The 15849-nt window shown below is 44.5% G+C and overlaps 3 protein-coding genes and 1 long non-coding RNA gene across 10 annotated transcripts in view; 2 read left to right on the top strand and 2 right to left on the bottom strand.

Annotated features, from left to right (window-relative positions):
- The window catches only part of LOC117146521, a 28721-nt gene extending 24814 nt beyond the window's left edge, over window positions 1–3907 (top strand). The window contains exons 2-3 of one of the 2 annotated variants that reach the window (XR_004459808.1): window positions 2509–2863; window positions 3821–3907. This is a non-coding gene — a long non-coding RNA (uncharacterized LOC117146521). The remainder of the gene's footprint in view (window positions 1–2508; window positions 2864–3820) is intronic. The other variant, XR_004459809.1, reaches the window with a different exon arrangement.
- A 76-nt stretch (window positions 3908–3983) lies between these two features.
- On the bottom strand, window positions 3984–4539 carry LOC117146519. The gene is made up of 3 exons (XM_033312786.1): window positions 4415–4539; window positions 4172–4345; window positions 3984–4116 (listed from the first exon to the last, which is right to left on the bottom strand). The coding sequence occupies exons 1-3, from the start codon at window positions 4518–4520 to the stop codon at window positions 4055–4057; spliced, it is 342 nt and encodes a 113-aa protein (XP_033168677.1). The 5' UTR covers window positions 4521–4539; the 3' UTR covers window positions 3984–4054.
- A 274-nt stretch (window positions 4540–4813) lies between these two features.
- Window positions 4814–6976, top strand: LOC117146518 (BTB/POZ domain-containing protein KCTD5). Its single transcript, XM_033312785.1, has 5 exons — window positions 4814–5401; window positions 5968–6153; window positions 6210–6275; window positions 6340–6524; window positions 6851–6976. Exons 1-5 carry the CDS (start codon window positions 5216–5218, stop codon window positions 6861–6863), a joined length of 636 nt encoding a protein of 211 aa, XP_033168676.1. The 5' UTR covers window positions 4814–5215; the 3' UTR covers window positions 6864–6976.
- A 2655-nt stretch (window positions 6977–9631) lies between these two features.
- The window catches only part of LOC117147889 (mucin-2), a 102016-nt gene continuing 95798 nt past the window's right edge, over window positions 9632–15849 (bottom strand). For all 6 annotated transcript variants that reach the window (XM_033314979.1, XM_033314978.1, XM_033314976.1 and 3 more), the window contains one exon: window positions 9632–10396. Coding sequence is in view for 1 of the 6 variants with exons in the window: in XM_033314977.1 (XP_033170868.1) it covers window positions 10386–10396 (11 nt within the window). In the remaining 5 variants the exon portion in view is untranslated. The remainder of the gene's footprint in view (window positions 10397–15849) is intronic.

Raw genomic sequence — 15849 nt, forward strand, 5'->3', positions numbered from 1 at the left:
ACGCCTTTTTGGAATCTCCACAGAACGTGGAAGAAAGCTACCTTGTATCGAAATGGTAAGCCTGTCAGAGGCATATTTGATATAGTTTAGCCTACTTGGGTATTATATGTTCCCAGCAGAGTGACTGTTTTCGATATTCCCTCATCGCGAAACCCGATTTGGGAATCGCAGGGCGACAATCGTATGGCATCTGGCAACGCCCGACGTTCTGCCCTCAGGATTTTGCGACTGCGCTGCTTTTTGGGGAGCAGAAGATGGAAGCTGGGCGTGCAGGACGCATCGGGGTGGAGCAGGACTACTGGGACTTGCCTCGACCTCATCTGTTGGACCATTAGACTGCTCCGCCGTTCGACTGCTCCACCGTTCAACTGCTCGAGAGGTGGACAAAAACCACGTGTTGATTTGTTTTGATTGTGCGCACTCTGTGCGATTCCGCTCCTGCTACTGCGACTCCTGATTCAGTTTCTGATTCAGACTCTGGTACTGTGGCTAAGGCTCATGCCTTAGCTTTCTCTGGCTTTCGCTTCTTACGCACGAGGTAGCCACTTGCCAATTGAATTCTGGGCGGCATGCTCCCTGCGCAGCCAGGCGGCAGCAAAGGAGCGCCAGGACTTGGAGCCTAGTCCTAGTACATCGCCCTTGCGTCGACTGGCCACCGTGGTGTGGAAAGGCTAATAATTGCTAGTGTATGCGTACTTTATTTGATTTCAAAGAAAACCCTTGAGCGGACTTCAAAAAGGTTAATTCCATCTCTGAGAACATACCCTAATAGACAGCAACCAATGGCGGAATTTGCATCCTGCCATGAACGAGGACTAGTAACCACTGTGACCACGACGCTCATCGCGTGCGGTGTGCTTCAAGCGCTGGCAGCTTTCCTTCGGCTTTCGGACTCGCCTGGGCTTGGTTTCGGCCTCTCGGTTTCGGCTTGGATTTCATCCTGCTTCCGTTCGCCAGAAGCCAAAGCGGCGGGTAAACGCTTTGCGGCATTCCCTCTTCCCTCCGCCCCTGCCCATCCAAAACCCGGCGAGCTCCCAGGCGCTTTTGTCGCTTTTTGTGGTCTGCGTCTGTGTCTGTGGCTGTGGCTCTGCCTAACTTGCCAAATTAATAAATTGGCTGTAAAAACGCACAGCCTCAAGAAGAGATGGCGACGTGTACTCCTTGATTAGATTTGAATGAGCGGGGCGTGGGAGCGCTCTCTATGATAGATGATTGGGTGTTCTTGCTCCTGCTTCTGTTTCCAAGTAAGTTTAGCTTCTGTTGCTGCCTCCGATCACCTGGCAGCAGGGATACTGGGGTTGGGAGCCTTTGATGGATGCGATTGCTATTCGCTGGCATTGAAAACTCGATTAATAAGGCTATCTGGTGATTTCGGGTGGCTAGAAGGAGGAGGGCGTGGAACTTTGAGCTACTTCTGCCACTGCCAGAACCCCGCCTCTGCCTTTGGCTTTCACTTCTTATAATTTCGTTTGCATTATATTCCCTTTTCGAACATAGTGAGCATCTGTGTGTGTGTGTGTGCTTGCAGGGCTGCTTGCTTGTGTGCGTGTGTATTTAGTGAAATTTTGTTTGCCAGACGCTGATTTCATTGGGCCGATGTTGCCTGCGAGGCATCTCTGTGAAGTCGGGAATCTGAAGTCTGAAGGGTTTTCCCCTGCCACCTCCTCCCCTCCCCATCCCCCTCTACCCTTAACTATATCAAAGCGAACACACGCACAACAAAGTCGAGAGGGAGAGAGCGCCGAAGTGTGTCAGAGCGAGGATTGGCCCATTAAAGTTTGGCAAGGCTCGAAGCATTTAAAAAGACATTTCAGCCATGCTCCCCAAACTCCCCATACTCCCCGTACTCCCTAGCCCCTGACCTTCCTGAACGCATAGAGAAATCTGAATTTCGCCAAATTGGAACATGGCAAACCACGTTTAAAGTAATTTTCCGCAACATTGGAGGCCGCTCAAGTCGCAAGTCTCAAGTCTCAATTAGACGACCCCGGTAACTGCGATCTCCCAGCTATCGCCACCACACACCCTCCCCAGAGTGCAAACAGGACAAGGCGGGGCAAACAGAAAACAGACCCAAAACAGCAACCGGATGGGCAGCCAGCGGTATGACCAACTGCATCCGAGGTTCGAGGGTTTGAGTTCGACTAGCATGCGACCCAAATCCGCAATTAGATCTCGCTCCGGCCCACTCCCCTCAATCGGGCAAACGAAACAAATTCGGGACTTAATGACATTTCATTTCCCCAGTCAAGCCGGGAATTAGATTGCTATTGTGTGCAAATTCATACCCTCCCTCGCCGGCAAGCATTTTCCATTGCCCAGCCCGATGTTGCACTTAGTTTACTTTTTGATTGGCTTTTAAACTCCTGCCAGCCTTTATTAAAATTTGGTTTGCTTTCAAAACATAGATGAGTCTACGCCAAAGCTGGGTGTATTTCTAGCAATCCCCATTATTAAATGTTCCTTAACTTTGACTCTCTCTGATTCTTTCGTATTATTCGCAAACAGGTTTCGAAGGGATTATCCTCCACCCCCACTCGCATCGCCTGTCAGGAGTGTTCTCTTCGCCACAAATTAAAAGAGGCACCGCGCCAACGATTACTTCACACGTCATTCGATTTGACATTCGATTTGATGGCATCTGTCGCTGACAACAATCAGCGGCAACAAAAACCAGTGTTCCACTGGAGCACCATCGTCATCATCGTCATCATCATCACCACCATCACCACCATCACCAGCATCAACATCAACATCTTCGAGCGACACACATCTGAATGGGCGCGTGGGCGTATGCGCGATATCAGCACTTGGTATTGAATAGGCCCAGCTATTAATTGGTTCATCATAGCGCCGCGTTGCGGTAAGTGGAGCATAAAATGTGCAGATCGAACGGCAATCACTACCACCAGCGGCAACACCGGTAATATCGACGACAGAAATCAGTTTGAAGAGCCGAGTCAAGTGAAGTGGGGGGATGGAGGGCGGAATAGTGACAACATCATTTACGTGTAGTTTACACTTCTTCAGCGCTGCCTCCGACTTCCCTTCCCTTGCCTTCTCTTTCCTTGACTGCCTCAGGGGTAGTGCTCCGGTTAAATCCGCATACACTTGCCACAAACATGACAGACTTCAATCCCTTCCGACCCGCAAAACACCCACCACCCCGTGCTTTGTATTCAAATTAAGTACGTGCCGGAGGCAAGTGCACAAATAGCGAAAATAGTTGGCTGCCATCAGCATTTCTGTCCGCTTAATCAGCCACGGCGCTCTGGGCCAGTAGGGTTCGCTGCTCAGGTGGGTGGGTGTGCATGTGCAGGTGGGTGCACGGTTGATGCCTCCCGGTGGTGACACGTTCCTCAGTGGCCATGCAACTTGTGACTTGCCCATGACAGCTACATTGACGGCTCTGCACAAAGCAGGAGGGGCTCAAAGATAGCAGCAAGAAAGAGAGCAGTCCGATGTGCCTGTCAGCTTCTGTTTGGACAGGCAGCCTAGCAGGAAGGTCTCACCTGAGCCCTAAAGAGGCAGTGGAGAAGGGAAGTGGAGCGCAGCGGGCGGGGGAATTGACTAACTGGCCTCAAAAGCACGCACACGCCAGCAGACATCCCCATCGCCTCCGTTGGCCTCCTAAAGCCACGCTTTCCTTTGTGCTGCTCAGATTTTTCAGCCTCTGACCAAGGGAGAAATTACTCAAGACTGCTTCTAATGTCCCTGAGCAGCTGTGGAGGTTATCTCAACATCGTTATCATCGTTATCTCAATCGAATGGGGAGCTTCCTCGCCCAAGCTCATTATATTTCATTCGATTTCGTTGACAGCAGACATCCTTCCGCTCCAAGCAGCTTCCTGTCAACTCTGCGACTCCGTATTAGCTTTCGCCTCCTTGCGCCTATGTACATACGTGTGCCGCAACGGAGCTGCGTCATCCAACACGCCCACACGCGCCCAATTAGGCCCAAGTCAAAACAAGATTTGCGGCGATTCGGTTAGTTGTTTTTTATGCCAAGTTCGCCATGACATCAGCACGAAAACCAGCGCCAAGTTGCTACACTTCAGTCCGCCTGCGTGGCTCGAACGGCCTTGACTTTGGCCTTCTCCAGATTCTGCGTCTTCACTGCGATTGTATAGAAATCAGTGGACGATCGGGTGCATAGCTGGAGGGAACCCACCTGTGATCAGGACATCCTCGCCCACGTCCTCGCCCTTCTCTGTCCGCTGGAGCACCTGTTTGCGTAGTTTGCGGAGGTAGGCTGCTTTGTACTCCTCGCTGGGCTTCCCGCCTGCCCCGTAGCTCACCTCCAGCACTGTCAGCGGAATCACGGTGGAGGAGACGGGCACCAGGTCTGCGCAAAAGGGCGAAATAATAGTTGGTGGCACCACAACCAACTCATCTCATCTCATCAAGAACCCACCTGCCTCGTACTTCTCTTCAGGATTCAGCTTGTACAACATCGGAGAGGCGGAGACGCACGCCCAGACCAGCAGCAGAACCAGCAAGCGTGGCAGAAGATCGGTCATAGTGATGATGATGGTCCAAAAGCCACACACAAACTGGTCTCTCGGCCAAGCAAAAGTTTAAATTTGAATTTGAGAAGCTCACCATGGGCGGCCACTGAAAGTATCGCACGTCTGCAGCAATCATCGATAGTCCATGCACCATTTATTTTTAGCGAACACAGACACCGACCTAGCGAGGATATCCACCAGCATAGCAATGACACCCACCGCCGTTCGATACTTGGACAGCAAACGTCAGAAAGAGCCCGATAGACACGTGAAATAAGGAGTTCGTTATCGAAGTGCCGCACGCCCGATGAGCTTAGACATCGGCAGACGCATGCTATCGATAACAGTCTTGTTTATTAATGAATTAATTAATTAGTCCAAGTTAACTAAAAAAAGACGAGAAGCAGCGAAATCAGCGTAGTCAGCGTGACCAAGTGAAGTACCCCAAGCGAAAAGAGGCAGCGCCAGAGTGCAAGAGTGCAAGAGCAAGACGCAGTCGAAGGCCAGGCCACAAGGCGCAGCAACGCAACAAAGACGCAAGCGAAGAAGAAAAGCATGAGCTGAGGCTGTCGTCGCCAGCAAGCAAGGGAAACACGCGGACAATAAGAGTAGGAGCAGGAGCAGGAGTAGGACAGGAGTGGGAGCAGGAGCAGCAAAGGAGCACCAACCCAGCGGAGCACCCGAACCGCAGCAGCGGCACCACCACCATGAGCACGGTGTTCATAAACTCGCGCAAGAGCCCCAACGTGCTGAAAAAACAGGGCACCGACCAGTGGGTCAAGCTGAACGTGGGCGGCACCTACTTCCTCACCACCAAGACGACGCTCTCCCGTGACCCAAATTCGTTCCTCTCCCGTCTGATTCAGGAGGACTGCGACTTGATATCGGATCGGGTGAGTGTTCCGTACGCCATATGCGCTAATTGCAGCTCCCCAGTAAATTCAGTGGCAAGTCAGTCCATAAGTAACATCACAAGTATCCAAAAAGTGCGCAAATAACCCAATGCAGGTCATGCAGCATCGGGGGTGCCGCCGATTTGGCCAAAGAGACGGGGGCCAGGGGCCATGGGCCAGGAACTAAGAGGCACAAACAAGCAGCCAAGAGCCCAAGCCCAGAGAGCGCGAGAGAGCGTCCTACATTAACTGCAGCTGCAGCCGAGTGTGCTAGTTGCAGTGTTGCGCCCAGAAGGTCAGCCAACCCCCTCGAAACTGGGCAGACCAAATAATCATCATTACTTATAACATGAACACGGCGAATCGACAAACAAACATTTCGGTGGCCCCCCAAGCAGCGCGAAATAGCAGTGCCAGAGGCACAGAGGCACATTCGCTCTGACCATTCGGTTTTTGTATAAATAAACAGTCCCCTGACCCCTCTTACCGCCGTCGAAGCTCAAATAGCATTGCAACCCGCGTGCCCATCCAGAAACGTACGATACTAATCAGTAATTCGGTTGCAGGATGAGACAGGAGCCTACCTGATCGACAGAGACCCCAAATATTTTGCACCCGTGCTCAATTACCTGCGCCACGGCAAGCTTGTGCTCGATGGAGTTTCCGAGGAAGGCGTCCTGGAGGAGGCAGAGTTCTACAACGTGACGCAGCTGATAGCGCTGCTGAAGGAGTGCATCCTGCACAGGGATCAGGTAAGCCAGACCCTCTCTTCGCAGTCATTTCCCTGCTAATCCCTGTCATTTTTCAGCGACCCCAAGCGGACAAAAAACGCGTTTATCGTGTGCTGCAATGCCGTGAGCAGGAACTAACCCAGGTGAGTAGTTGATCTAACGGAGCGCACTACAAATCTTACCCGATCATTACTTCCTATTTTGCAGATGATCTCAACGCTGTCGGATGGCTGGAGGTTCGAGCAGCTCATCAGCATGCAGTACACGAACTACGGTCCCTTCGAAAACAATGAGTTCCTGTGCGTGGTCTCCAAAGAGTGTGGCACAACGGCCGGGCGGGAGTTGGAGCTCAACGACCGGGCCAAGGTCCTGCAACAGAAGGGATCGCGAATGTAAGCCATTGCAGAGCAGCGACAACACGCCCTCTCGCTCTTTTTCGGTGTTTCTCAGCTGGCGCCCGTTTTGTGCTGTCTTAGGTGACCAATAGCTGTTGGAGCCGAGAATTTGACAGCATATCGAAGGCCGACATGCATATACGCATGTACTTAATGTCAAATCGGAATTAAGAGTGGAACTGCTCCGCTGCGCTACGTTAGCAACGCACAATATATTAAATGTATTCCGTATATGTACATAGAAGTTTCGTATACTCAATGACTGTAGTACATTGCCTTCCCTGCCTGTGACTTACGCTCTTTTTATCTCTGTTTAATTACAGTCTTGGAATTTAATCGCGCTATATATTCACACACAACCCTTGAAAATTGAAATACCGAACTTCATCAACATACAACTCATTCCCAATCAGTAACACAATCAGCCACACCGACCCAACACCAATTTGATGCAGCCAAGGAAGCCCGAGCCACAGCCACAGCCACATCACCCACCACAAACCACACGCGATCAGATCAGACTCAACCACAGGCACAGATCACCCACCAAGATCAGCCGGAATCACCAAAGCAGAGCCCGCAGGGAGACTACGCTTCATTTGCATTCGAGACAAAGTTAACAGGTACCACTGCGATTCGATTCTCGCCCTTGTGGCCGTTTTGCGCACTGTACGAAGTGTGTGCGGGCGTGCATGTGTTCAACTTGTAGTAAACCAGATAGACCCGACTGTACGAGCAAGAAGAAACCAGCCCTGCTTCGTTGCGCCCAATAGCCAGGCGGCTGAATTAGACTCAGCTTTGAGCTTCAGCTTCGCTTCAAGTGGCACGCGCTAACCAGCCAGCCAGCCAGCCAGTCAGTCAGTCAGTCAGTTAGCCAGACATTTAACAGAGGATCCTTCCGAGTCGCTGGGCTACTGGGACACTCAATAAGCTAGGTATATACACATTTAGCGGGAGTTTGTAGGGTTAGTCTTAGTAGTTTTTATCGTGCTTACAATAACGACCCTGACGACGCAGCGGACACTTCGCTGGAGCAGTCGCGATTCCCTTGGTTAAGCACCCAACTAACATACAGTACCGCACTAGGTTCGAGCTGCATTTACGTGTCCGATACCAATACCAGGCCCTCTGCACCCGAAATCCGAGTCCCCCGGAATTTCTAGAGCCGCAGAGTTCTGCTCCGTAGTTCTGCTTGCTGTACTCTTGAACTAATGAGCGGTAGGAGGAGCGTGCGCGTGGTCCGTTTTGTGTAGGCCCGGTTTTACTACCTTGAGCTTTATTTTAGAAAACGAGCAAGGCGAAGATCAACTTTAGGAAATCAATTGAATCACGACTGAATTTATGTGAACTTGCACTCAAAGAAAATACATACATGCGAATACATTATAGTGAGGATATACATGTGTGAAAAAAAAAAATGATTAACGAAAATGAAAACCTATCCGGCGACGTTTTGTACAGACAGGCATGATATCTATAATATGATAAGTACTACATGAATGTATATAATTTTAAATAGTTACTAATTTATACACGAAAAAGAAAACAAGCGAAAATTGAAGATGATCCAGAACGTCGCCACCTACTCGTACCCATTTTGTATCCATTTTGACTTATTTTACGAGCACGGCTGGTGCAGATTATATAGAGTATAACTTATGCTTACGAGGATTATTTTGACGAAGAACCTTTACACTAGCAAGTAGTAGAACCGCAGCGCCCGATTACGCCGGACGCAGTGTCCGGCACTTAGCAATACAGAGAAAGGCCACTGCAAGTTAGTACAGACACGGCGACAAGTACAGATAACTCTTAACTCTAACAATAATACGATAGCCTAACCCCTACTGTAACTCTATAAGGATGTACTCACACCCACTTTAAACAGCCTGTACCCCGTACCTTGTACCCTGTATCCTGTATCCTGTATTCTGCAGCCGCGGATGGTCAGTCCCGCCCAGAACCCAGCTGCCGCTGGAGCTGGAGCTGGATCGGATCCTGGATGCTGCTCCCTCACATAATATGAATATATATGAATAAACTTGGAACCCTTTTCTAAAAAACATCCCCAAGCAGCTTCGTCCTGTAAATGCGCTTTGTGCTTTAAAGCCCACCGAAAAAGCTTAAGTGCGGGAACTGGTTAAGGATTTTACAGAAGCAGTAAGGCAATCAGTCGTCTCAGGATTCGTGTTGGTGGTGAGCCATACTCTCCGGATTATCAAGGACGCACAACCCAAAGCTCGCTAAAATGAACGAAGCTTGGGAAGTGCGAAGCAACGAACCAAACTTCAGCAAGGACACTTCTCAAATTTGTTGCTTGAGCTTTTATATTATAATTGTATATCTATGTTATTAATGTGCACTTCCCCCGGGCAATTATGTATTAAGATTTTTCCTGCTGGTATCCTGTTGGCCGCCACGAGAAAACTGGTGGCCCAGAATCCTAAGTCTTGGACAAATTCGAAGCTAATAAAAGTGCTTCAAGGAACCAGCGCTGATTAGTCTGTTCTGCTGCTGCTTAGAGATGGGGGCGTGCACATTTTTTTTCAGCACGGTTAAATAAATACATGCGAACTAGCTGAAACTTCGTGCCTAATTCGTGACACGTACAAAAAATCAACGCGTTTGCTCATCTCTAGCTTGCAGTTATGCAGTTAAAATAACGGTTTTGTTCGATTGATCTAGTTTCCTATTGGTGGATAGACGCATTGGAAGGTGCATATGGAGGGGTAACATGGAAGTGATCAGCTGTTATTGCTCCTTTGATCAGCCAGCTGGCATTTGCTACGGATTCTGTTGGCCTAGTGTCTAGAATCAGGAGACATGCAATTTTGAAGACGGCCGTGGCCAGTTTTCTCGGCCAAATTGAGTAAAATATCCAGTCGAGGTACCAGGCGAACAGAAATGTCAGCAGGTGGCTAAGAGATTCAACAGCCCCCAAAAGTATGCTACACAAAATTTTGCATGGAATGAAGTGTGGAGCGCCACCTGTTAGACGATACATGAACCATATGACGATCGAATGCCCAGAAGTATGCCACACTTTTTAATTAATTTTGTTGCCGTTTAACGCATATTCAAATTCAAACAAGAAAAAGTTAATTTCATACGTTTATTACTAAATTCGAAAAATCCAGTAAAAAGAAAAACTCAATATTATCCAGTATTAACAATTATATGGTTTTTTGCTTCGATTGGGCGGATTCCACAACCTCCGAGTGGACTCCTCACTGAGCACTGCGCCCACATTCGGCGGTATTGATTAGAAGTTGCGACATTGCGAATTTATGCAAAGTGCGCGCAGATGTTGAAGTGCGTGAGCTCATGGGATATTCATAGGCGAGCTCCCATGGACTGGGAGCAGTCTGTAAGCGGGTGTGAGGATGCAGCGCCACTCCTGGCCCGACAACTAACCACCAGATGCCAATTGGCTTATCGAGACTTCGCAGGCAACGTTGGAGGAACAGGAATCCCACGATGGTGTCACGCGATTTTCGCTTTTATAGATTACGCTGGCGCGGACCATGCTCGCATATCGATACGGGCGCATTAAAATTTAACGGGTCCTGCCCCCGCCTCCGTCACCGTCCTTGCCACCGTCCATCCCAATCTGTCGCACACTAAAGCGGGTGGAACACGTGCGCATTTATGCTTATTCTAAACAAAGGAATAAAAACTTTGTCGCCGCGCACATGAGACCGCCACAGTGGGCGGAAGCGGGCTGGGGTGGGGGTACTGTATCAGCGAACTTGGTATTTGCCGGTCCAGTCGTTGAAGGACATTAGTGCGTTTCTGGCTTCCATTTCAAGTTCATTCCGCCTGGTTCGTCCCTAGCCGATCACTGGAAACAATCGCCTTTCACACGCCATCTGAAAGCAAAGCAAATACGGAGAAGTTTTAAAACAAGGCAAATTAACTATAAAATGAATACAAATCACTAGAAGCTCAGTACTTTCTGTCAGTGTTCTATGTTGGAGCAAAGTTTTGGCACCGCGGAGGCCTTGTTCACACATGAACACGAATATATTTAAAGACTTACAATTTTGGGCTCCGTTCATATCTTATGTAAATGAATCGAGAGCGATAAATTATATTTAGGATTTTGTTATCTAAGGCGACATGGGTGCATTGCTCAAAAACATGTGCACACCACATGAGTCAGTCACTTGAGATCGTTCCCCGCCTCCTAAAATAGTCCCTTAGTGGGAGACCACAGATAAGGTCCTCGCCGCTCAAGATAGGCAGATGTGCCCGAGCGTGGGACCTCGATAAGGCGGGGACTATTTACTTAGGCCTCTGCGTAGGCCATTTACTTTAAGATGCGATTCTCATGTCACCTATTTAAACCGAAGATATTTCCAAATAAAAGCAGTTTCTTACAAAAACTCAACGAGTAAAGTCTTCTTATTTGGGATTTTACATTTGGTCAATCGAGCCTTTAATCGACTCTGCAGTTTCCCCCTACCAAAGGTAAGGAACTCAGAGAAAGGCCAGCTCCTTTAAGCATCTTACAGCTAAAGGTAGCAAAAATAAGTGACTCTTGTTTCCCCCTACCAAAGGTAAGGAACAGAGTATAAATATAAAAAGCAAAAAGATACAAAAGAATCTTTTATGTTTTAAAACAAGCACCTTATAGTCTATAGCTAAAGGTTGCTTTGTGTACCATTATAAATTGTGGTAAGGCGTGCTTGAGGCCATACATCAGCAATTGTGAAATTAAAAAGTGCATAACAAAAGTGCCTTATAAATGCTCTAATAGCATTAAATCAGCTCATAAATAGAGTGCAGTGTATATGCCATAAGAGCATAAATTAAATAAAAAGTGCCTGAAAACAGTGCCTTATAAATGCTCTAATAGCATTAAATCAGCTCATAAATAGAGTGCAGTGTATATGCCAAAAGAGCATAAATGCCGAAATAAATGGCTAAAAAACAAAAAATCTGACTGGACTACAAAAATAATAAAACGTGCCAAATAAAAAAAAAATCATCTTTAAACATCGACGGAGCCTTAAAGAAGAGAAGGAAGTCAAATTCAAAGGAGCCTCTACCAGCAGCAGAAGCAGCAACAACAGCAGCAGCAGAAGCAGCAACAGCAGTAGCAACAGCAGCAACAACAGCAGCAACAGCAGCAGCAACAACAACGACATCAGCTAAGTCAAAACAAGAATTTTCTGTTTATCCAAACACACATATATATATAAATACATATAAAATACATATACACGTACTATATATATTAAGAAATTACAAAAAATTTTCAAAATGATGTCAGAAAAGACTATTCAATTCCTTAAGAAGCAGTCCGAAATTATTTTGGAAATTAGAAAGTTGGAAGTAAAACCAACATTAACAGATGTAGAAATTCTAAAATTAAATGAGCTTCAAAAATGTTTCATTGCTAATCATAGCAATTTGTTAAAGATCGGCGTTGTCGATCATGAATATTTTAACGCGAAGCAGTATGATTTAATAATGATGGTGTTAGAAAAAATTAAAAATAAAAATGAAAAAATTAAGGGCGAGTCGGTAGAAAACACTTTCCCTAAATCAAACCCTCCCCCTACATTAAACCTTGAAATGTGTGGTCACCCTGAAAAAGAGGGTATAGCACAAAACAACGCTTTAAAAGTAGAGCAGGCATTTCGAAATAATGTTGGCCAATTTCGAGTATATCTAGAAGATACGTCTAAACTAATAGACAGTAGTCCAGATTTCCTTAAAATAAGGAAAAATAAAATTGAATTTTTATGGCATAAAATAGATAACCTGATTGAACAGGTGAATAGTCATTTTGAGAGCTCGCTATTCGAAGAAGAAATTAGCGAACTTGAATTTGACAAACAAAATATTATTACAGCCATTAATAGTCGACTCAGTGGCACAATAAATAAAGCTGAAATGTCGACGGTTGTTAAGGCGGAGGAGTTACCAACCCTGCCTAAAATACAGATTCCCACTTTCTTTGGTGATTCCAAAGAATGGGATCTTTTTAATGAACTCTTTACAGAGCTCATACATGTGAGAGAGGATCTCAGTCCTTCTCTCAAATTTAATTATCTAAAGTCAGCATTAAAAGGAGAAGCCAGAAATGTGGTTACTCATTTACTGCTCGGCTCTGGAGAAAATTATGAAGCCACTTGGGAGTTTTTGACCAAGCGATATGAGAATAAAAGAAACATATTCTCAGATCATATGAATAGGCTTATGGATATGCCAAATTTAAATTTAGAATCCAATAAGCAAATAAAGACATTTATTGACACGATTAACGAGTCAATTTATATTATAAAATTAAAGGCACAATTACCAGAAGATGTGGATGCAATTTTCGCTCACATAATTCTTCGGAAATTCAATAAAGAATCACTCAATTTATATGAAAGCCATGTTAAAAAGACAAAAGAAATACAGGCACTTTCTGATGTCATGGACTTTTTAGAGCAAAGGCTCAATTCTATATCATCATTCTCACAGGAAGTAAAACCTGTAAAGAAAATGATTAATAATAACAAGAATAAAAATTATAGTGACAATTGTGCATATTGCAAACTACCAGGGCATTATTTAATTCAATGCCATAAATTTAAAATAATGAATCCAGCAGAACGGTCTGACTGGGTAAGAAAAAATGGGATTTGCCTAAGATGTCTGAGGCATCCGTTTGGTAAAAAATGTATAAGCGAGCAGCTTTGTTCGACTTGTCGTAAACCTCACCACACGTTACTTCACTTTGCAGGTCATAATCCAGAAAAAGTGAATACGTGTAGAACAACAGGTCAAGCCTTGTTGGCCACGGCCTTGATTCAAGTAAAGTCGAGGTATGGAGGCTTTGAACAATTAAGAGCATTGATTGATAGTGGCTCTCAAAGCACAATTATTTCAGAAGAGTCTGCACAGATTCTAAAATTGAAAAAATTTCGGTCTCATACTGAAATAAGTGGAGTATCTTCCACAGGAACGTGCATCTCCAAGCACAAAGCGGTTATTTCGATAAGAAATTCTCCGAAAAATTTAGAAATTGAAGCAATTATTCTCCCAAAACTTATGAAGGCACTTCCAGTCAACACGATTAATGTTGATCAGAAAAAATGGAAGAACTTTAGATTAGCCGACCCCGATTTTAATAAACCGGGTCGCATTGATCTAATCATTGGAGCAGACGTATATACTCACATTCTGCAAAATGGAGTTATAAAAATAGACGGTCTCCTTGGGCAAAAAACTGATTTCGGGTGGATAGTTTCTGGATGTAAAAAATCCAAAGGAAAAGAAACCATTGTAGCCACAACAATAGAAATAAAAGAGTTAGATCGCTACTGGGAAGTGGAAGAAGAAGAAAAAGATGATATCGAGTCTGAAATCTGTGAAAATAAATTTATCAAAACGACAAAAAAAGATTCAGATGGGCGATACATTGTGTCAATTCCATTCAAGGAGGATGTCACCTTAGGAGATTCAAAGAAACAAGCGATAGCTCGTTACATGAATCTGGAGAAAAAACTAAAAAGAAATGAAAAACTTAAGGTTGACTACACTAAATTCATGAATGAATACATGGATTTAGGACACATGATTGAAGTGAGTGATGAAGGCAAATATTTTTTACCGCACCAGGCAGTGATTAGAGATTCAAGCCTTACGACCAAATTGAGAGTAGTTTTTGATGCTTCAGCAAAAACTACGAATAACAAAAGTTTGAACGACATAATGTGGGTTGGGCCACGAGTTCAAAAAGATATTTTTGACATTATTATTAAATGGAGAAAATGGGAATTTGTTGTTTCGGCAGACATTGAAAAGATGTACCGACAAATTAAAATAGATAATAATGATCAAAAATATCAATATATTTTATGGAGAAATTCTCCAAAAGAAAAAATTAAAACATATAAATTAACCACAGTCACTTACGGAACTGCATCTGCACCATATTTGGCTACCAGGGTTCTGGTAGATATTGCAGATAAATGTAAAAACCAAGTTATTAGTGCAATAATTAGGAATGATTTCTATATGGATGACCTAATGACTGGAGCTGATTCGGTAGAAGAAGCTAATAAATTAATAACATTAATTCTCCATGAATTGCAGAAAGTTGGATTCAACTTAAGGAAATGGATTTCCAACAATTCCAAAATATTAACCACTGTGGAGGACACAGGGGACAATAAGGTTCTCAATATTATCGAAAATGAATGTGTTAAAACTTTAGGACTAAAATGGGAACCTCAAAATGATTTATTTAAGTTCAGCGTAAATTGTAATGATGAATCAAAAAATATAAATAAGCGCGTTGTGTTATCAACGCTAGCAAAAATATTTGATCCGTTAGGATGGTTGGCACCAGTCACGGTTTCAGGAAAACTTTTTATTCAAAAACTTTGGATAAATAAAAGTGAATGGGATCAGGAATTATCCATAGAAGATAAAAATTATTGGGAAAAATATAAAGAAAATTTATTATTGTTAGAGAATATTCGAATCCCAAGGTGGATTAATTCAAACAGTTCTTCAGTCATTCAGATTCACGGATTTGCGGACGCCTCCGAAAAAGCATATGCTGCAGTAGTCTATGCTAAAGTAGGACCTCATGTTAATATAATAGCTAGCAAAAGTAGAGTCAACCCTATAAAAAATAGGAAGACAATTCCCAAACTCGAGCTGTGTGCAGCTCACCTGCTTAGTGAATTAATCCAAAGACTAAAAGGATCAATTGACAATATAATGGAGATCTATGCTTGGAGTGATTCCACGATTACCTTAGCATGGATTAACAGTGGTCAAAGTAAGATCAAATTTATAAAAAGAAGAACGGATGACATTCGGAAATTAAAAAATACTGAATGGAATCATGTTAAGTCAGAGGATAATCCAGCAGATTTAGCATCCAGGGGAGTGGATTCTAACCAGTTGATCAACTGTGATTTTTGGTGGAAAGGTCCGAAATGGCTAGCAGACCCAAAAGAACTTTGGCCTCGGCAGCAGTCTGTAGAAAAACCTGTCTTAATAAATACGGTATTAAATGACAAAATAGATGATCCTATTTACGAATTAATAGAAAGGTATTCCAGTATAGAAAAACTTATACGTATAATAGCATACATAAATAGATTCGTGCAGATGAAAACAAGAAATAAAGCCTATTCATCAATTATTTCAGTAAAGGAGATAAGAATAGCGGAAACAATTGTTATTAAGAAACAACAAGAATACCAGTTTAGGCAAGAGATAAAGTGCCTTAAAATCAAAAAGGAAATCAAGACAAATAATAAAATATTGTCATTGAATCCATTTTTGGACAAGGATGGGGTTCTAAGAG

The sequence above is a fragment of the Drosophila mauritiana genome, chromosome X (genome assembly GCF_004382145.1).
Source record: "Drosophila mauritiana strain mau12 chromosome X, ASM438214v1, whole genome shotgun sequence".
Lineage (NCBI taxonomy): Eukaryota > Metazoa > Arthropoda > Insecta > Diptera > Drosophilidae > Drosophila > Drosophila mauritiana.

Excerpts from the sequence above, each read along its gene's own strand:
- LOC117146519 (XM_033312786.1), bottom strand. The coding sequence starts at position 4,520 with ATGACCGATCTTCTGCCACGCTTGCTGGTTCTGCTGCTGGTCTGGGCG. Across the intron at positions 4,346-4,414 it reads TGAAGAGAAGTACGAGGCAG|ACCTGGTGCCCGTCTCCTCC; the intron begins GTGGGTTCTTGA and ends CCTTTTGCGCAG. Across the intron at positions 4,117-4,171 it reads CGAGGATGTCCTGATCACAG|TGAAGACGCAGAATCTGGAG; the intron begins GTGGGTTCCCTC and ends ATACAATCGCAG.
- LOC117146518 (XM_033312785.1), top strand. The coding sequence starts at position 5,216 with ATGAGCACGGTGTTCATAAACTCGCGCAAGAGCCCCAACGTGCTGAAA. Across the intron at positions 6,154-6,209 it reads GCATCCTGCACAGGGATCAG|CGACCCCAAGCGGACAAAAA; the intron begins GTAAGCCAGACC and ends GTCATTTTTCAG. Across the intron at positions 6,276-6,339 it reads GTGAGCAGGAACTAACCCAG|ATGATCTCAACGCTGTCGGA; the intron begins GTGAGTAGTTGA and ends CCTATTTTGCAG.